General features: G+C 44.2%; 1 protein-coding gene across 2 annotated transcripts in view; it reads left to right on the forward strand.

The window, feature by feature from the left end:
• PALM2AKAP2 (PALM2 and AKAP2 fusion) overlaps nt 1-22,299 on the forward strand; it is a gene marked incomplete at both ends in the record, with an annotated part of 293,410 nt that overhangs the window by 254,661 nt on the left and 16,450 nt on the right. For both annotated transcript variants that reach the window (XM_084238937.1, XM_084238938.1), the window contains one exon: nt 11,556-13,938. In XM_084238937.1, the coding sequence (XP_084095063.1) occupies nt 11,556-13,938 (2,383 nt within the window). The remainder of the gene's footprint in view (nt 1-11,555; nt 13,939-22,299) is intronic.

The raw sequence follows: 22,299 nt of genomic DNA on the forward strand, positions 1-22,299 counted from the left end.
CTGCCTCCAAGTAGAAACCACTTTTATGGTGTGCCTAACTGTGAGTTTGCCAGTGTTTTTCTAAACTCCACCCAATTTTGCAGCAAGAGGGAGGAGTGTGTGCACATACAGATCTGATTGCATGAACGTGTGTCCATGTGTGTGTCTGTGTGTATTAGTTGCTGCAAGTCCTGTGGTACCATAAAGTACCACAAATTGGGTGCTTTAAACAACAGACGTTTATTGTTTCAGTTTAGAGACTAGAAGTGCAAAACCAAAGTACCAGAGACATGGTTTCTTCTGAGGACTGTAGGGAAGGGTTGTTCTGGGCCCTTCTCCCTGGCTTAGGGATGATCCTTCCTCCTATGTCTCTTCACTTTGTTTCCCTTTTGGGTTTGTCTCATTGTCTGAATCTTTCTTTATGAGGGCATTAGTCGTGTTGCATTAGTGTTCACCCTGATGATCTCACGTAGCTTGATTACCTCTGTAAACAGCATATCTCCAAGTAATATCGCGCTTTGAGGTACCAAATGTTAAGATTTAAACATATGGAGTGGGGGGAGGGGGAAATTTAACCTGTAACTGGTGTGTGTGCACGCGTGCATGGGTGTGTGCTTATGTGTGTGTGTGCATGTAGTGAACTCCCAATTCCAGACAGAACCATGCCCCCTACTTAGATAATAGTACTTTAAGAGCACATTCAGTTCTTTCTTTTGTGAACAGGGTAAATTTTAAATAATTTTTTTACCAACCTCCTCATGGGTACAGGGGGGCAGGTATGAATATGTTGAGTCCTGGTGCTACTTTTGCCTCTTTGCTTGCAGACACCTTTCTACAGAAGACCCTGCCCTAGTTTGTCATTCTTTAGCAAAGCCACGCCACCTTTGGTGTGGATTTCCCCACCTCATTTTACTTTAGACTGTTAAGTAGCACCTTGAGATGCCTTTGGCTAAAATGCCTTTAGAAAAACATTCCTGTTATTCCAAAAGTCATCATCATAAAGTCAGTTTCAGTAGTGCTCACTGGTGACTTGGTATCAACAGGTCAGCCACTAAGAAACTCCTGAAATTTATTAAAATAAATTTCAACGTATTAGGAATGTCATTTAGATGGTTGTAAACAGTTTTAAAGTGTGTATGTTTTTTGTCTTCTCTTGAGAAAACCCTGCTTGTTCCTTCTTTGACTTGTGTTTTGGGGGAGGGTCACAGGAGGTGGATTACAGTCAGCCCAGTGGCCCTAGCAGAGCAGCTCATATGCTACCTGTGGGCTGCTTCCCTGCTTCACCAGGACAAATTGCTCCCCAACTGATCTCGGACAGCAGGCTGCCATGACCATGAGTGGCCTTTGTCCTCTTCCTATTCAGTTAGCTATACATTTCAGTTCTCTTTGTTTTTTCAAGGATCTTACCGAAGAAAATGTGTTATTCATGACCCTGAATGAACTCAGCATTCTGACTGACTTACTAGTCAGGCAGGCCTTAAGTTATGTCTAAAATTTGGACAGAATTGGGGCCTCCCTGGAGGCCTAGGGGTTAAGTCTCAGTGCTATCACCACTTATGGCGCAATAGACCTCCCCTGTCTCATTCCTCTCAGCAGTATATTTCAGTAAATCCACCTGTTCTGCTCCTGGTGAATCTCCTGCACTCTGTCTCTGGTGAATCCTCTCAACACCCCCCCAACACCTCTGGCCTACACCCCTATTCTTCTGCTCACTAAATAAATGAATGAATGAATGAATGAATGAATAAATAAATAAAAATTCAAAATTTGGACAGACTTGAAGACAAGGTGGGTGGAACCCAGCAACAGTGCTAGGAGCCATATGGAATTCCTGGGTGTGGAACTGACTTCCAGGTTCTGTCAGTCTTAGTGTGTAGCACTAGATCTGATGCACTTCCTATGAATGGGGAAGGATGAATAACTTTTATTTTCTTAACTTTCTACAGTGAGCATTCCCCTCTTTCTCTTAGTTTACTAAACATCTTTACCGCAAACAAGTGTTAGATTTTGTCCGGTGCGTTTTTCCTGCATCTATTGATATGATTTTTATTTTTTTCTTTCTTTTTTAGCCTGTTGATATGATGAATTACATTAATTGATTTTTCAATGTTGAACCAACTTTATGTATGTGGGGGAGATCCTACTTGCTTATGGCATATATATATTTTATTTGCTAATATTTTGTTGAGGATTTTTGCATCTATGTTCATGAGAAATAGTTGTGAATGAGTGTGAGAAAAATACTATGGTGAGGGCCTCCCCGGTGGCGCAGTGGTTGAGCGCTGGGTTGCGAAGCTGCCCGCAGCCTCTGCAGCGCCGGTTCGATCCCCGGCTGCTCCCCGGCCACCGGAGGAGGGTCCCACATGGCGCGCAGACCTCTCCTGCCGCCCGCTGCTCCCCTCAGCAGTGTACTTCGGTCCTTCTGCCTGCTCTGCTCTCCGCTCTGGCTCTGGTGAATTCTCTCCCCCTCCTGCGCTTCTGACTGTACCCAGTGCATGTATAAACCAAACAAACAAACCAACCAGCAAACAAATAAAGCATGCCTCTATAAAAAAAAAAATAAATAAATAAAAATAAAAAAAAAAAGAGAAGAAAAATACTATGGTGAATGAATGAGGGATATGGTTCTGACACCCGTATCTACCTGAGGCAAATGTAGATTTTTCTCTGTGTGTGTGTGTGGCAGAAGATAAGGGTGTAGCTATTGGAAAGTGGAGCAACTTCCCTTAGACAGTTCTTAAAATTAGAGCCCTCATCCTTGACTTCAAATTCTTCTGTCCCACTTCAGCACCAGATATAATGTCACCCTTTAAAATATATCTTACAGGGCCTCCCCGGTGGCGCAGCGGTTGAGCGCTGGGTTGCGAAGCTGCCCGCAGCCTCTGCAGCGTCGGTTCGATCCCCGGCTGCTCCCCGGCCACCGGAGGAGGGTCCCACGTGGCGCGCAGACCTCCCCTGCCGCCCGCTGCTCCCCTCAGCAGTGTACTTCAGTCCTTCTGCCTGCTCTGCTCCCCACTCTGGCTCTGGTGAATTCTCTCACCCTCCCGCGCTTCTGACTGTACCCAGTGCATGTATAAACAAACAAACAAATAAATAAATAAATAAAACATGCCTCTATTTAAAAAAAAAATTAAAAAAAATAAAATATATCTTACAGAGGCACTAAAAGAAATGAAAAGTGCTTGTGAGATAACATGAAGTACAACAGTTGACTACGAAATTGCATATACTGTCTGGTCTTAACTAAATTAAATACATATTTCTAAAAGCAGACTAATGGGAATACAATAAAATACTAACTTCCTCTGAGTGGTGAGAGGATGAATAACTCTTATTTTCTAAACTTTCTACAGTGACGATCTGTTCTTTTACACAAGCACACTCTATAACTTGAACTGTCATCAGGATCATTCAGATTTTTTTGCCACCTCAAAATCACCGGGATATTAATTCTTTATTTACTCAAGGCCCTTGTCTGACTTACTTTCCAAGAGTCGGGGGTACCTGGTTCCTCTCAACACTGCCAAGTTCCCGCCTTCCCCACTCAACTCTGAGCACCATTTGAGTCGGGAGAGCTGCCACTGCCCTCCAGGCTCTGGCCAGCAAGGGAGGGGCCAGGCCTCTTGGAAGGGGGTTAAAGTCCTTCTTTGTGTGAATGGCCTTTTAGGGAGCAGAGGGAGGGCCAGCTGTGACATCACACTCTTCAGTCAGGAGACTCAGAAGGAATTTGCCCTGCCTGAGCTGGTGCGCAGGAATCTGTCTGGAAAAGGAGGCAATTCTGACTGGGGCCGGGAGGCGCACGCTCTGGCCAGGGTAAGCTGAGTCTGCTGACCTATCTTATTGTGCTTTTCTTTCTAATCTGAAAGGAGAGAGGGTTCCTCTTGGAGGCCAGAGTCTTTGTGGAGGAGGGACTCGGAGCCGGGACGGCAGTGCTGGGCTGTGGAGTCCTTTAATCAGTGGGCAGTGGAGCTCGGAGCTCGGGCTGGAGACTTGCTTCTCTTTTTGCAAATCTTGTAAAACACCCAGTTTTCATGCTGAAGCTCCGCACTTCACACACAGCAAAGATACATGCGTGGCAAAGAGTCATCTGTGGCAGATATCGCTTTGAAAATGATGCGTGAGTGTGTGGCAGAGTGTGTGTCCTTTTGCAGGGTGGAGCTCAGCGACCCCGCAATGCTGGTGCTGGGTTCACTAGTTATCACCTTGTGTTTATTTAGCCTAGAACTAGCCTTCTGTTTCCATGTTGTGGAACTCACCACATGCACCGAGTGGCTTTCGAGATTATGAGAGAATGTGTGTGCCTGTCTCCTGAGGAAGCCAGGGGATAGAAGGAGAACCTTGTCTGCTCTGTCCAGATGTCCAGTCACCTGTGGACAAAGGGTTAATCGCACAAGCATCTGGCGCTGCTTTCTCTTCTCCTGGCACTCAGCCTCTGCGTAGTGGATTTCTACTGGGTCCACAGAGGTGCTCAGCTTTTGCTCCCAGCCATTTCTGGTTGGCCAGGCATGCACCCAACACCCCGAGCTATTTTAAAAACAAGAGGGACAGACACAGTGAGGTTATAAAGCACTAAAGCTAGGCTCGCTTTTGCTTTCGCCAGAATCAGTTACCCTCGAAATTTCAGGTCGTTAGAGCGAGTTTCCTCTGTGGCCTTGATCCTGCTTTATTCTGGGGGTAGGGACTGCCCTGTTGAAAGTTGAAAGTTTCACAGTGAAAAGGGCTTTTGGTGGGAAGAGTGTCCCAGGGGCTTCTTGATAGAGCACAGCGTTGAAGAAGCAGCGAAACTGAACTTTCTTGGAGCTGAAACGCACCATCTCTCCTCCTTCAGGGGAAACCCTGAAACCTCCCAGGGGTTCTCAGTCACTCTCACAGGGAGTGACTTGGGTCTCCAAGTCACTGAAAGAAACATGTCTTTCACCAGCCAAGGCAGAAAAGCAACTGCTTCCTTCCTCTCCTCCCTCCCCGCCCCTCACCCTCACCACACACACACTCTCTTCAGTTTCTTTCACTGAAAGCCCAAGTTGTAAATGTGTTCATCAAACAACTCCTTAACATTTTCCAGATGCGCAGCCTGACATTTGAGCTGGTGGCTTTTCAGCAGGGTTAGGGGACGATTCACAGGGCAGGCTGTGGTGTTGGGGAGACCTGGTTCCACTTCACACTGACCGTGCTCCTTCCCCGGGAGTGGGAGCCAAGAGACAGGCTAGCCTTGTTTCCCATGAAAGGGGGATCCAGAAGGATTTTCATCCTGTCCTCAAGACTGTCCTTGAGGCATGAGCCAGATAGAATAGCAGGATTGGGAATCACTGTGTGGGCCAGTGCCATAGCCCCTCTCAGCAAGAAAGACTGGGCCTGTGTGGATAGGAACCGCATTTTAGAACAATCCTAGTCACAGTTACCTGTGATAGCTTTGGGGCTGGAGGTCATGGGGGGAAACCCAAAAGACATTGTTAGTGTTAGCCCCCTCAATTAGGTGATCACAGCATTAATTGGAGCCTGCCTGCTCTAAATGCAGCCTACAGCCCCCCAAACTGCTTGGGACCTTAAGTCTGTCTTCCATCAGCCAGAGGGGTCGCAGGCCTCCTTGGGGAGTGACTAAGCCCCCGCCTCCTACCATCAACACAGGCTCCTGGGTCTGCAGGCAGGAAGAAGCTCCACTGGGGGGTGGAAGAGGAAAGGCTGACTGGGACTGGAATGTGGCCAGGTTATCACCCTGGCCTCTCCCCTCCATTTCCTGGCCCAGAGAACTGAAACCGAACCAAGAGAGCCACCCTCCTCAGACCTTCCCTCTGGGTTCCTTCAGTCCTGCTGCCTTCCTGGCTGCCCCCAATCTGCCTTGGGGAGGGGGACGGGCAGTTTGGGACTGCGGCTGGGTACGACAAGCTGCCTGCAGGACAGCTGCTGAGATGCTTTGGTACAGTCAACTTTCTTATGAACACAGTCTGCTGTTGAACAGGGCTGGAGTTTTCTTTCCAGGGATTGCTACAGCACTTGCTCTTGCCTTTTACTGTTTGTTCTCTTTCTGTGAGTTGGTACTCTCCCCTTCCAAGGCTGTAGGCTTCTTGGCCCAGAAGGGGACCACATTAACTCTAGGGACCTCCCACACAGGGCTTGTCACTCTGCATGTTCTCAGTTCATGCTAATCCTGCAGAAATGCACTTTAACCTCTGCAACCTCTGTGTTCCCCTCCCACACTCCTGGGGATCCCTGTTTGGGGAATCAGACTCCCCAGACCTCCCAACCATAGCTCCACCCTGGTCCCTCCTCTTTTGTCATGGAAATATCCCGAGAGTTCTGGAGTCCTGCAAGAACCATCCTAGAGGCTGCCAAGCCTGGCTACAGAACCAGTTCTTTGCTATGAGTGGCAATTGTGCTCTGTATACTAAAAACACCACTTGGGGAAAGAAACAGGGGTTAGGCAGGGAAAGTGGAGACGCTTCCTGGTCTCACAGCTATGAGGAAGTTTTATTTCATAGCCATGCCTCTGTTCCTGGGCCATGAGTGAGCTTGTATTTTTGATGGAACTTAAAAATAACTGGATTAAAGGATCACGTCACCTATTACCTGGGGAAGAGGGTTTCTAATTTAAATCTTGTGCTTTAGTAGGATGTAATCTGGGTTATTCAGAGCGTGGAAACCTGGGTGCGCAGCAGGAGCCGGATGTTGGTAGTGGGCGTTGTCAGGAGGTAACAGTCTGAGGGTGCTGGGTCAGTGGGGAAGCTGTCAACACAGAGCGTGGGCTTGGGAGTGAGTAGCTCCTTCAGCCACTTTGTCCCGGTGGCAGAGAACACATTTCTGGTGACCCCTTGGTCCAGGAAGACCTCCTCAGAAAAATGCATCTCTTTTGAGTTCTTTCTGTTGATGATGTGCCCAGCCACAGGTGCCCCAAGGAGGAAGAACCCCCTGATGAACATCACCCCAGCCTGCCAGGCGGCAGGGATCTGGTGTGTATTCTGTGACTTAAACAGCCTTCTAGATTGTCATCTGTGCTACTGACTGTGGTATGGAGAAGGTGATGAGCACCTATGTTGTATATTAATCCATACCCTAACCGACACCCATTTGCCTTGCATAACTTGTAAACACTTTTGGGTAAATAGCAATTTTAGATACAACCTGACTACTGGGTTATAATTAAAGCAGGTCTTAAGGCAAAATTCTGGCTCTCATATATAGACATTTAAATTAAAAAAACATTTGTAAAAATAGGTAGAAAATTTTCAGCTCTCTAAGATTCTAGAGGTTCCAACCCCACCTTGTATGAAAACAGATGTGGCCATTTTGCAGACAGAGGATTCTATTGCTAACGGGTTCAACACCAGCTTCCTCTGAACCAATGGCTGGGGATCCCTCTGCAATTCTCAGACCTCAAGGACCATCCCTAAAAGCGAATGAGCCAAAGTGTTCACTTTGGGTGTATCCTGTTCATGAAAAGGTAGAGAATATCTCTAAAACACAAATTTGAGCACCACCAATGTCACCTCTTTCTAACATTCGTTGTGCTATTGGCAAATCCCTAAATTCATGGGTGAAAACCCATTCCTTACCTTAATTATGTCAATTAGCAAGGCCTCAGGGGGACTGTGAGACTTAAAGAGCTAAACTGAGGGAGGAAGGCAGCCACCTGTGGAGCATGGGATTTCTGATTCATCCCGATGTGTGTGACGTGTGTACTGTGTGTCGTGTGTACCGCTATCCCAGTGTGTGTTCCCGGTGAGGAAGGCTGCCTGGCCCTGGAATGTCATTTAAACTAATTCCAGACACCAGTGCTATATTATATGGTATCTGCCCAAGTCTTTTAAAGTAAATGGTGGACCTCCTACCCACCGTTAGCTATTTTAGGAAGCCACAGACCTGCAAGCATTCCTGTTTGGACTGGAGATCTAGCGGGGAATCTGGAAATCTCACAGGAGCCCCTTGGCACCTTAGTTTTTCTCTGACCTTTGAAAACCCAGCTTAGTGGTTCTTTTGGATCTTCCTTTTTTTTTTTTTTTTTTTTTTTTTTGCTTTGGAGCATAGAGCATATCAGAAAGGACTTTCCAGTCCATTTAATGAAACTATATTTTATCTGAATCTGAAATCAGGTTCACTTTATCTGAAGCTTGGACAAAATCCTGGTCTTTCTTAGCTTCAAAGGAAACAATAAACATTTGAGTTAAAGAAGACATCACTTAACTAGTATCAAACCCAGATTCCTGCCAAATTTGGACTGTGGGATTTCCAGCCCATCTCCATTTACCTAGGTAGTCACTGGTGGATGGATCACATCAGGCCATCCTGCAAGAAGGTGAATTCTTCTTGCTGATAATGGGACTCAGAATTGTCACCTAACTTCACAAAAATTCAGGGCCTCTGTTGTCTGATTGTGAATCAGTAACGCAGAGGTATTTGTCTCTCTCAATACTTCTGCCCTAGTTGGGATTTAGAACTGCTGCTTCCAGAAGTAGATGCAATTGAGTATCAGGAAGAGTTTTCTGAATTTATGGAAAGAAGGGGGAGGAGCCCCAGTAGCTAACAGGAAGGAAAGTCTCTTTCCTGTTTACACCCCCCAGTGTCTAGATTTTTCAAAAATGTGTTGGAAAGGAATCATCTCAGATTACATGGGGTCCCCAAACTTTGACTTTTAACCAGTAATTAGCATTTCTTATAAATCTCAGTTTGACACATCACAGAAGACATAACTCATGAGACTCATCATTTATGACTCAAAGCTAAAGGTAGTTTTTTTGACACTGTAAAAATGTACTGTCAAATGCTATTCTCAGACTTAAAGTTTTTAATTGGAACAGATGTTGCTAGTTCAGAAAGTAGGCCTTGCAAGAGTTGATATAACTTTTTTTTATAGAAGATTTATTTATTTATGCATATAAGAACTGGGGTACAGGCCAGAGATGTGGGGCAGAGGGGTGAGAAGATTCACCAGAGACAGAGTGGGAAACAGAACAGGCAGACTAACTGAAATAAACTGCTGAGGGGAGCAGCGGGCGAGACAGGAGAGGTCTGCTGCATCATGTGGATAGCTCCCTGGCCGGCCGGGGATCGAACTCGTGCTGCAGAGGCTGCGGATTGCTTCATAGTGCTGTACTTAACCCCTTGCGCCACCAGGGAGGCCCTGATATAACTTCTAAGTTCAAAAAAAGAAAAGCTGATGGGGAAATCTGTTCATCCAAATTCAAACATTCAGGAGAAAGGTAGTTTTGAGGTAAGGAGCAAAAAATGTGTCAGGAAATGCTGGGAAGACAGGCTCAGTCACTCCTTTCTCTGTGATTACCGATTACAGATGGGTACAGGCAAGTGTTTCACTTGGGCCTCATCAGAATAAGTAAACTCCAAAATAGACTTACGGCTTCCTAGGAGTTTAGATAATCCGATTGTTTTCCAGAGAAAAGAACTCTTCTGAAGCTTGTTGTCACTGCTAGTCTCCTTGTGGCCTTCACAGCAAACTCCCTGCATGTTTGATGAATGGATTAACACTAAATGAACTGTAGGATGAATAACTTGCCTTTTAACTTCTTTTAATGTTACATTGCCCTCTTTCTTCTTATGCCAGCTTTTATCAAGTGTTTTAGTTTCAATAGCGCTGTGATTTTTAACCTTATCTCAGTCCCAGCTGCTTCTTACAGTTACTTACATTTTTCTTTTTCTTCCCCCCACCCCACCCACCCCTGCAAAGTTAACAGGGACAGAAAGAAAGCTAATATTCTTACTCCCATGAAGAATATTAATACTAAATCATTAATACTAAATATTAATACTAAATGAAGCCAGGCGTGGGAGTGTCACAGATAATCGGATTCTCATTTTAGCAGTATTGTGTGTCTTTTTGTTGGTATGTTTATGCCAGGAATAGCTTTCTGTGGAGTAAGGCTAATTGTGACCAAGGTTTACTTGAAATTGAATGGCAGCCAATAAGTTTCAGGCATTCAAATTTTCTGTAATTCCTAGTGACGCAGACGTTACTGACAATTGCCTTCCAAAAGGAAAGTTTAATGCTTTTTAAACGGCATGACTCTTTAGTCATAAAGTGTTAATATTGGCACCAAATAAAATTTAAATCTGTTGATTTAAAATAAAATAAAGATATTAACAATTATGAAAACTAGCAGTATTAAGTGCCAGGCTTTCATAAAGTCCAGACCTAGACTGGAAAGTCATCTGAAACCACACAATGTTGACAAAGACAGGACACTCATTATTGTTGCATCTTACTGAAAAAAGAATATATATATATTTAATGCATGTTAAATATATATAAATATATTAATATAATATAAAATCTATAAATATAGAATATAGAAATATATTGATATAAATATATAATATATAAATATTAAGTATATAATATATTTAATGTATATATAAAGGCATATATATATATATAATTGGTTTAAATCAGAAGAGGGATATGGAAAATGAAGGGTGAAATAAACCACCAATTCATGGATGCCATTCTAGTTTATTGATAACTGAGAGTTTTTCAGCACTCTGATAGCAATGCACAGTGCATAGAATGGACTAGTCTATGCTTAAAAGAAGCATAGAATTATGCTTAAAGGTCAAATAAACAAAAATTATACCATATTGCAATTTTGCCTTTTTGTGTCCATAACATCAGTTGCACTAGAGACTTGAGACAAAGACAAAGCTGACCAAGCTGCAAGTGAAATCCTTGAGAATACAAATTTAGCTCACAATTTACCACTGGATTATCTGAGATACTCATTTGATATGAAAAAAAATCCTAGACATTCAAAATTAATCTATTAGTGCCAAATAACAAAATCATATAGGAGTGATAGTTGATGGAGAAAAGGACACATTTCAAGACATTAAAGATTGGTTTTCTCATTTAACAACAAAAGTGGAGCTCTCACATAGTAAACCTCTTAGGAGCTAGTGGGAGGGACTACTGGCCACTAGATGTTCAAAGCAATACATTGTTTTGATGTCATCTGGGAGAACAGAACTGTGCAGTCAGTGGCTTGGTTACTGGCTTTGGTTACTGTATTTGTAATGCACATGGTCAATTACAGGCCTGGTCGTGGGGCCTGGAAGCCATTAAGGAGCCATTGAAGGAATCTACTGTTTTCCAATATTTAATTTTGGAAAAGTTTTTCAAAAAGTTTCTAATCTCCGTAATAATTGCATTACATTTGGCAGAGAATTATGTTTTCAGAATATTTATTCATGCAAAAGGACCTTCTTTTTGCAATTGTAGACCTAAAAATAGTCCTTTTACAATTCTGTAGTAGTTTTGATATGAGAGAATTTGGAAGACTCTGCAAAATGGCTATGTAATCACTTCTACTTAGAGGATATTCAAACTATCGCTTGAGATGATCTGAGTCTTTATTTAGTTTTAAATTAAAAAATGGGACTACCATTTATTCAAAGTGCGCTGGGCTTCCAGTCAACAAATAGAATCTATAAAATTGATGGGTTTTATAAGTACCTGCTACCCAACAAAATGAAGATGTGATGGATTTCCTTCCAGTTAATTATCAGTTAACTTCTCAGTGTTCACATCCATGAGAGATGAGGTATCTAACCCGGACTTTGTTTTCTGTTTATTCTAGAAGCCTCCCCAGCTTTCTGAGGATGATATCCGGCTAAAGATCGAGAGAGAGAACAGTAGTGCCAACCCCCCGGAGCCTGCTCCCTGCTCTCTTCCCCTAGATCATAAAAACATGGAAATTGAGGTCTCTGTTACAGAATGTAAAAGTGTTCCTGGCATCGCCTCTCCACCACATTCCATAGACCACCCCTCCCCTTTCTATTCACCCCCCCACAATGGCCTCCTCGCTGATCACCATGAATCTCTGGATAATGATGTGGCCAGAGAGATCCGCTATCTAGACGAGGTGCTGGAGGCCAACTGCTGTGATTCTGCCGTGGACGGAACTTACAACGGCACATCGTCCCCAGAGCCTGGAGCAGCTGTCCTGGCAGGCAGTCCCAGCACCCCCGCACACTCAGCCATACCATCAGAACCCACTAACAGGGCCACTCCCAGGCAGGCCCCTCCTCACATTGAACTCAGTGAAAGCAACTCTGACGACATGGCAGAGGGTAGAAGAGCCAACGGCCACTCCCCTGACCAGCCCAGGGATATGCTGGGGGACAGCCTCCAGGCCCCCGCGAGCCCCACCTCCTCCACCAGCTCCCGGTGCTCGTCCCGAGATGGGGAGTTCACGCTCACCACACTGAAGAAGGAGGCCAAGTTTGAGCTGCGTGCCTTCCACGAAGACAAGAAGCCCTCCAAGCTCTTCGATGATGATGAGCGTGGGAAAGAACAATACTGTGTCAGGAAAGTGAGGCCTTCAGAAGAGATGCTGGAGCTGGAAAAGGAAAGGAGAGAACTCATCCGGAGTCAGGCCGTGAAAAAGAATCCCGGCATCGCAGCAAAATGGTGGAATCCTCCCCAGGAGAAAACCATCGAGGAGCAGCTGGATGAGGAGCATCTGGAGTCGCACAAGAAGTACAAGGAGCGCAAGGAGAGAAGGGCACAGCAGGAACAGATGCTGATGCAGCAGCAGGTACAGCAGCAGCTGCAGCAGCCCCCACCAGCGCTCTGCACGGCCCCCACATCTGGCTTGATGGAAAATGCAAAGGAGGACATTGTCACGGAGCAGATAGATTTCTCTGCTGCTCGCAAACAGTTCCAGCTGATGGAGAATTCCAGGCAGACCGTGGCCAAGGGCCAGAGTACACCCCGGCTCTTCTCCATCAAGCCCTTCTACAGGCCTCTGGGGTCCATCAACTCAGACAGGCCTTCGACCATTTCAAGACCAGCTTCTGTCAGGGCTGCTCCAGAAGACAGTGGCGCACTGGCGGCCAAGGAGCAGCGAGCCAGCTGTGCCCCCGAGAGCCAGTCTTCTATGGGAGGAAGCCAGGGCAGCACTCCTCAGGGGAAGGAAGGGTCCTGTGGCGAGCCCAAACGCGGGCCCTTATCTAAACTGTGGGCAGAGGATGGTGAGTTTACGAGTGCCCGGGCTGTCCTCACCGTCGTCAAGGATGATGACCCTGGGATTTTGGATCAGTTTTCAAAGTCAGTCAATGTCTCTTTGACCCAAGAGGAGCTTGACTCTGGTTTGGATGAGTTGTCGGTGAGGTCCCAGGATACCACCGTCCTGGAGACACTGTCCAATGATTTCAGCATGGACAACATCAGTGACAGCGGGGCCTCCAATGAGACCACCAGTGCCCTTCAGGAAAATTCACTGGCTGATTTTTCTCTACCCCAGACTCCCCAAACTGACAACCCCTCAGAAGGCCGTGGAGAAGGTGTCTCCAAGTCATTTAGTGATCATGGTTTCTATTCCCCATCTTCCATGCTGGGCGACTCTCCATCCGTGGACGACCCCTTGGAGTATCAGGCTGGCCTCCTGGTGCAGAATGCCATCCAGCAAGCCATCGCTGAGCAGGTGGGTGGAGCTGTGCCAGAAACCAGCAAGGGTGGCGCACAAAGGCAGGGACCTGAAGCTAGAACTGGGGCTCCCAGCTCTGAGAAGCCCCAGAGCATGTTTGAACCACCTCAGGTGTCCTCTCCTGTTCAAGAGAAGAGGGACGTATTACCAAAGATAGCACCTGCGGAGGACAAGGCGCTCAGGGAAAGGGGAACCTCCCAACCACTGCCAGCGGTGCAGCCCAGCGGCCCAATCAACATGGAGGAGACCAGACCCGAAGGGGGCTACTTCAGCAAGTACTCAGAGGCCGCTGAGCTGAGAAGCACAGCCTCGCTCCTAGCCACGCAAGAGTCTGATGTGATGGTTGGGCCCTTCAAGTTGAGGTCAAGGAAGCAGCGGACTTTGTCCATGATCGAAGAAGAAATCCGAGCAGCCCAGGAAAGGGAAGAGGAGCTCAAGAGGCAGCGGAGAGTCCTGCAGAGTACCCCGAGCTCCAGGGCCAAGAACGCACTGTCCCTGCCCTCCCGATCTTCCTGCTACAAAACAGCCCCAGGTAAGTGAGTGCCGCACACTCAAGGCAGATGCGGGGGAGACTGGCTTGTTCCAGCTTATAGGTGTCTGTGTGGAGCCATGCCTCTGTGGTACTGGAGTAGGAGTCTGGGGGACAGCAGCATAGGATTTGAGCATCAGGGTCATGCAGCAGGAATGGTGGAGGCTCCTCTGGACGAGCCCTGAGCCTTGATGGTGTTTGCCTCTTCCTAGAGGACGCACTAACTCCTCTCTTGTCATTTTGTTCTGGTCTTGGTGTGGTAGAGAGAATTGTTTTCTTTGAAGGCGCTGTCTCATGGCTGGCGGAGGGGCTGAGTCAGAGTTTGCCCGTGCGTGGACTGTATGGTCACCATCAGTTTTGGTAGTTAAATTGGCGCCATCTGATTTGGGGGGTGTACTCTACTCACCCCTTCTGAATACAGGGTCCCTTCCCTGCAACGACAGTCTGATCTTGGTGTTGTGGAGTGGCCCATAGAAGATGCTTTTATCCATTTTCTATATAGTTGAGTTTGTCTTCTTTTCAGTCACCACAAAGCACTTACTTCAGAATCGGGTGGTTTTATCCATTCTTGTCCTGGGGTCCCCATGTGGGGGAGTTGAGTTCCTAGAGCTAAAGGCAGGTCTTAACCACCTCCCATTGCCTGGGTAGGCCCTGTCTCAAATACTTTGTCGGGAGGGTTGGTATTAGAGTGGTTACTACCACTGTGGACAGTGGTGTGATCAGTAGTTTTTATTTCCCACTTGGGTGTGATGGCAGTCAGATCCACACACCCTGCCTCAGGGAGGTGTTGCTGCAAGTGTAAGCTGAAGCCCATGAACCGTTCGTTAGCTGTTTGTGCTGAGAGAGGTGCAGACATTGAGAGTAAGCACTTGCAAATTCTCATAGCAATTTGGCTGTCTTGAAATCCAGGTGTGAGATTTGACTTGCATTATTCTTGTCATCATTGGCATGTAGCTTGCTCCATTTAGATCTGAATCCCACCTTGATCCTTGGCTTTCATCAACTCTGCAACAGTGCCAGGTAACTTCTCTTTATTAATTTCTAAAGTTTGAAACAATCTCAGACCTAAAGAAAAGTCTCCAAGGATAGTGCAGATATCTTTTTGACTAGGAACCATGGAGAGCCAGTTCCCAAATGATGCTCCATCGCCCCTTTTTCTGTAGAATGTTCCTCATTTTGGGTCTGCCTGATGCTTTCACACAATTGCATTCAAGCTATGCATCCTTGTCAGAAAGCCACAGAAATGATGCTATTCCCTTACTGTATGCAGCCAGGCAGTACATGGTATGGATTTGTCTCATAAGGACAGACACTACCTTGTTTCATATGATGTTGATTTCAATCACCCAATTGAGGGAGTGTCTGCTAGGTTTATACGCAATGAAGTTACCTTTTCTTTTTTGTAATTAGTAACTATTTTGTGGGGAGTTACTTTGGTATTATGTCAATCTCATCTTACTTATCAGACATTTTATCCATTATCTATTTGAGCCACTACAATCTCATTTCTATGATACAATGGATTGTAATCCATTCCTATCATTATTTCTATACTTAATTTGTTCAGCTATAGTCAAGGGAGCCCTTTTGCGCCACCTTCAGTGTTCTTTTAACATGTCCCCATTATTCTTTGGACATATCCTTAATTTCTGACCATGAGATGCTCTGTCTTATCTTACTGATTCGCTGAACACAGCGAATTCTACAAAGAGCACTAACACCCTTTAGTGGGGAACAGTATTCAGAAACCAAGATCTGCATGCTTGGTGTGCTCACTGCAGTTGGATTGTAACTGCTCCCAAGCACTCTCAATCAACAGAATAGAGAGCATACACATGTGTGGTGTGTATCTGTTTGTCCATCTGTCCATCCGTCCATCCTATGACCTATCTACTTCTTGGTCACAAGAACCATGAGCTCATCTTTAATTCTAATCTAATCACAGGGTTCACATTCTTCCTTTCCATATTTGTAACCTCCTTAATAGTAAAATACCGGATTTCTATTATCTTCAGTATATTATTTTATCAGTCCTCTCCAGACACTTATATAACTAATCTCTTGTTTTCCTCACCAAACTTTGGCTCCAGTATCACTTTCTGGGTGGCCACTTAATGATCATCCTCCTTACCCAAGTTGTGCTCCAGCCCTGGGTCGAATCCTACCCTTGTCCCCTCCCACCTCTGCTCTGGCTCCATCACATCATTCTGGGCCACTGTGCCTCTTCCCACACACCCAACTTCCCGCAGACACCAAACTTGTCACTCCACGCAATGACTTTTGGACTAAACTGCTCAGGAAGGAAAGGGAAGGGAAGAGGAAGCAGAACACAGTGACTTTCTTGATAATGGTTTTTTTAATTATTTCAGGTAACAGAGCAACATGCAGCTGAGCATTTGAGGCTAAGAAAGTTTGCAGGGGGAGATTTATTTTGGAGGGGGGTCACCCATGCATAAACAGGACTGGTTGGCTTAGTTGCCAAATTACTTTAAATTCTTGTGGGCTTAGCACAGAGATGCAGTTGGGCATTGTGTACAGCATCTTAAAATTTTTGTGCCACTTGAATTCAGCTGCGTCTGAATCTTACTTCACAAGTAAGTGACTAAATGGCTTGCAAAAGAGCCCACAGTCTGATGAAGGAAGTTTCAGCTCCTGCTGCTCATATGGAAGTCAAGCACCATGGCTCTCCTACAGTTATAGCTGACTGCACCTACCTAGCCCTCCCTTTGCATTATTTCATTCTGGAATGTTCTCAGTAGCACATATATACTCAGTGGATCCTTTCTGTCTCTCTCATTCACTGCACCTCTTAATTGAATCCCTCACCACATTGCATCCTCTACTTTACTTCTCGTAGATGAACAGTTGTGTGATATAAAGACATTTCCACACTTTCCTGTAGATCACTGACCTGCTGGTTTCTGTCACGCTTCCCCACCAGGCTTAAAACAAGTTAAGGTCTTCATGTTTGCCCCAGCAGCCAGCCCAGTACCAATTTCTTTGGCACTTCTCTCTATACTAGAACTGACTTCCCTCTCTGTATCCCATCCCCTCTATGAACCCCTGAATTCCAGCCCTTTATGTAAGATGGTAATTGGCCCATGCAAGTCTTCACACTGAACAGAGTCAAGATAATGTCTGTGCATCTCATTCCTTCACATTTATCTCTAGGACAATTAATTGGGTGTCAGGGCTTCTCAGAATCACAACACAAGTTGAAAGAAACTGAAAGCAAAATGCAATTTTTCTATCCTTGCCTGGAAACCTGTGGAGTAATGCTTGGCTGCCCAGTCTCCAAGTTTGGAGGAGGCTGACACACTAGTCTGAGTATCCAAATGGGACGATTCATGGCCAGGGTCAGAATTGCTGGCTCCAGTTTAGGTTTTGTGAATGAAGATGTACTGCTCTCCATCTTGTGCCAGTAGAGGTGACTCAGCTGATTTGTTACATCAGATCGGTGAGTCAATATTAGGTGATGAAAAATGTAATTTTTAACTTCTCCTTGAGTGGAAATCTTGCTGGAGATATGCTGGAATCCTAAAAGCTTAAAGCATATAAAATCTACTTAGAGTCAAAATGTATTAAAGAAAGAGAAATGTACTAATTCTTCACATAGAACGTTATCCAGACATTATGTCCATTCTCTGGGTATTGTAAATATCATTTTTTGTTTGTTTCCCTACCTTTCAAAGTAGGAGGATTATAGCGTTTCTTTAAAAGGATGGAGTCTTTTTCAAAGACCAATTGTAAGGAAGTCCAGAAATATCCAGAAAGTTGTCCAGGAATATTATCTTGTTGGTCCTTATTTGATTTTTAAGGTAAGAGGGTCCACTTAAATAAGGTTTGTGTGACCTTTGTTCGTACAGAGATGAGCAGGGCAGGTGCTGCCCTTCCCTCTGGGAACTTACAGTTCAGTAATAGAAACATCCAACAAAGGTGTCCTTTGCTGACAGAAGCAGGGAGACCTGCAGGAGCAGAGAATAAGGAAGGCCACCTCACTGGAGGGACAAGAAGGCTTCTTTCCTTGTGAAAATTCCATCTAAGCTGAGAACTGAAGGAGTGGAAGTTGGGCCCAGAGGGTGGCTAGAGATTGTTCTCATGGAAGGCAAGGCACCCACAGAGGTCCCAAAAGGAACAGAGAACTAGGCAATATTTGAGGGGTGGAAATAAGGCAGGATGGGTTGAAGGTAGGGAGTTAAAACAAATCAAAGTTGCCTTGGAGGCAGCCAGTGAAGAACAGTGTACGTATGTTAAAGGTATTCAAGTTTAGACTTTATCCTGTAGGCCAGTGGGAAGCCAGTTAAGGCTCTCAAAGGGGTACTTACCTCCACACATTTCCTTGCTGTCCTGACTTCCTCAATGAGTTGATGGACTAAAGGGCTCTCTGCTATAATGAGTTCTTGGCACTGCCTTTTATGGTGCTTTTTCTGTGTGGGAGCATCTCTGGAGGCATGGTGCACGCCATCTTGACGGTGACGCCATCTTGACGGTGACGCCATCTTGACGGTGACGCCATCTTGACGGTGACGCCATCTTGACGGTGACGCCATCTTGACGGTGACGCCATCTTGACGGTGACGCCATCTTGACGGTGACGCCATCTTGACGGTGACGCCATCTTGACGGTGACGCCATCTTGACGGTGACGCCATCTTGACGGTGACGCCCGGTGCATTGTGAGAGGCCTGAATCGCAAGAATGAACACGCATGCTCTGGGTGTTGATGTACTTAGGCAAAGCAGAGACAGGAAGCACTCTGGCGGGTGCACCAGTAATTTCACACAGTACTGTAAAAGGCCCTCCGAGAGTGAGTTTGGGAGGAAAAACCTAAACATTTTATTAAAGTTACAATGGAGAACTATTTCAAATGTCTTTTCACATTACGGGTGTCAACAGACAGTTCTCATTTTAGTGCCTGTGCCTATTATTAGATATCCTGGTTTCACTTCAAAGTTCTAGACATGACAGAGAAACTCAGTTAGTTAGGTGATGATTAGTTTAGCCGTTTCTGTTTTCATGCCACATGTAGAATGGCTCTGCCAAGTCAGAGAGTTTGCCCGGTGGGACTGCACATTATGGACAGTGCTAAAGGAAAAGAGGTGGATTTTGAAACCCATAACTTGGAGTGTCTGCTTAGCTCATGTCTTTTATTATATGGGAAGATGTGATAGCTTACTTTTTTTTTTTAAGCATTCCACACCAGTGTGGTTATATTATATTCATCACAGGAAGAGAATGTCATATAACTTTGCACAAAACTCTTTGACACCCTCAATAGATTTAGGAGACAGGTCAAGGCTGACTTTTTCCTTTTATTTATTCTTAGCTTACTTTTTCACATATTTTTTTTATATTTACTTCCTTTGGTAGATTATACTGAGTGGGTATAATGTACCAGATTATATTTTCTAGCAGTCATATAATTCAAATTTTAAGTTGATCTGTGTAGTCGCATATATGTGACTTTATTTACTTGTAATTGAATTACTTTTCTATTGAGGTAATGTTGATTTACAAGATTGTATATGATTTGATTTAGGGATATAAGTTCACCCCTTTTCTGGTGTATGTTACCACATCATACCCACTACCACAACACCCATAGGCCTCAACTACATACTTTTTTTTAAATTTATTTTATTTTATATAATTCTTACATCTTTTTTCATCTTTGCACAATGTATGCATTTTCATTTTGGTTATATTCCCCATACAATTGCACCCGCCCTTATTTTGATCCAGTCCTTCCTTTCCCCGGCTCTCCCTCCCCCCCCCCCCAGTGTGTCTCTGGTTTATAGTTGCTTGTTGATTTTGATTTTTACTTTGTATTAATTAGGTTTTTTTCCTGGTCCCTTATTTAGGTTTTCTAAATTCCTGCTGTGAGTGAGACCATCCGGTATTTTTCTTTTTCTTTCTGGCTTATTTCGCTGAGCATGATCCCTTCTAGCTCCATCCATGTTGCTGCAAATTGCATGTGTTTATCTTTTTTGAATGCTGAGTAATATTCCATGGTGTATATGTACCACATCTTCTTGATCCAGTCATCTATTTTGGGGTATTTGGGTTGTTTCCATAGCTTAGCTATTATAAATTGTGCTGCTATAAACATAGGCGTGCAGGTGTCCTTTGGAATTACTGTTTCTGTGTCCTCTGGGTAAATACCTAGGAGTGGAATTGCTGGATCATATGGAAGCTCTATGTTTAGTAGGTCCAGAAATCTCCACACAGCTCTCCATAGTGGTTGGACCGGTTTGCACTCCCACCAGCAATGCAGGAGAGTTCCTTTTTCTCCACATCCTCGCCAATATTTGTTGTTGCTAGTTTTTTTGATATGTGCCATTCTCACTGGTGTGAGATGGTATCTCATGGTAGTTTTGATTTGCATTTCCCTGATTACAAGTGATGTTGAACATTTTTTCATATGCCTGTTGGCCATTTGCATTTCTTCTTCAGAGAAGTTTCTTTTTAGCTCTTCTGCCCATTTGTTGACCGGATTATTTTCTTTGTTTTTGTTGAGTCTCATCAGCTCTTTGTAGATTTTTGTGATCAGTCCTTTATCATTAGTGTTGTGTGCAAAATGTTCTCCCAGTTGGTGGGGTGTCTCTTTGTTTTTCTTATTGTCTCTTTGGCTGTGCAGAAGCTCTTTAATTTGATGTAGTCCCAGCTGTTTATCTTTGCCTTCACTATCACTGCTTTGGGTGATGTGTCTGTAAAGATGTCTTTGATGTGCATGTCATGTAGTATTTCGCCTATATTTTCTTCTATGTATTTTATGGTTTCAGGTCTTATGTCTAGTTCTTTAATCCATTTTGAGTTGTTTTTTGTGCATGGTGTGAGGTAGTGGTCAAGCTTCATTCTTTTGCATGTAACGACCCAGTTTTCCCAGCACCATTTATTGAACAAACTTTCTTTGCTCCAATGCATAGTCTTTGCTCCTTTGTGAAATATTACTTGACCATAAATCTGTGGGTTTATTTCTGGATTTTCTATTCTATTCCATTGGTCTGTGTATCTGTTCTTGTGCCAATACCATGCAGTTTTGATAATTATGGCTTTGTAGTATAGTTTGAAGTCTGGGAGTGTGATGCCTCCATCCCCTTCTTTTTTTATCAGGAGAGCTTTGACTATTCGGGGTTTTTGGTGATTCCATATGAATTTCATCAATAATTGATCTATTTCTTCAAAGAATGTCATTGAAATTTTTATTGGAATAGCATTGAATCTGTATATTGCTTTTGGTAGGATGGCTATTTTGATAATGTTAATTCTTCCAATCTATGAGCAGGGGATGTCTTTCCATTTCTTTGTGTCTTCTTCTATTTCTTTTAACAGTGTTTTATAGTTTTCTTTGTGTAGGTCCTTTACCTCTTTTGTCAGATTTATTCCCAAGTATTTGATTTTTTTTTTGTTTCAATAATAAACGGGATTTTTTTTATTTCTTCTTCAGATTTATTGTTTGTGTATAGGAAGGCTTCTGACTTTTGCATGTTGATTTTGTATCCTGCCACTTTACTAAACTGATTGACTAGTTGAATTAGTTTTTCTGTGGAGTTTTTGGGGTTCTCTATGTATATTATCATATCATCTACAAATAGTGATAGTTTAACTTCTTCTTTTCCTATTTGGATTCCTTGTATGTCTTTCTCTTGTCCTATTGCTCTGGCTAGGACTTCCAGTATTATACTGAAAAACAGTGGTGAAAGTGAACATCCTTGTCTTGTTCCAGATCTTAATGGAAATGCTTTCAGCTTTTTGCCATTGAGAATGATACTGGCTGTTGGCTTGTCATATATGGCCCTTATGATTCAACTACATACATCTTATACAAATAATGTTCATAGGGAGTTGTGACTTCTGTTGCCAATTTGGCTTAAGATTGCATGCGAAATGATCATTAATATTATTATAAAGATTATTGACTGGGCCTTTTTTCTTTCCCCTTCATTATATTCAAATAATAAGAAAAGTTCTAGACAGCAAAAATATATATGTAAGTTCATGAAGCAGAGTTTGATGACTTGTTCCATTCTCAACTGGAGTTGGATGAGGCCAAGTCTCACTTGAGATGCCTTCATTACTCCACAGTAGAAGACCTTGTGTTGACAGCTGATGGGCGAGTCCCTGACAGGGCCAGGTAAGAGAAGGCTCTCTTTCAGGACTGTGCAGTGCCTGTGTTTCTGACAAGGCTGGCAGGGAATGTACAACTTGTCAGGACCCAGATGACTGTGAAGGTACTAAAACCTAAAGTGGAACATCCTACAGGTGGTCATCATCCGCTGCCATGTTTTCTGAGCATTCTGTGATGACACAGGTCTAATTATGGTAGCTGTGACTTACCAAGACCTTAAAGCTATAGCTGTATTA

The sequence above is a fragment of the Talpa europaea genome (assembly GCF_964194135.1).
Source record: "Talpa europaea genome assembly, chromosome: 7".
In the NCBI taxonomy this organism is placed as follows: Eukaryota; Metazoa; Chordata; class Mammalia; order Eulipotyphla; family Talpidae; genus Talpa; species Talpa europaea.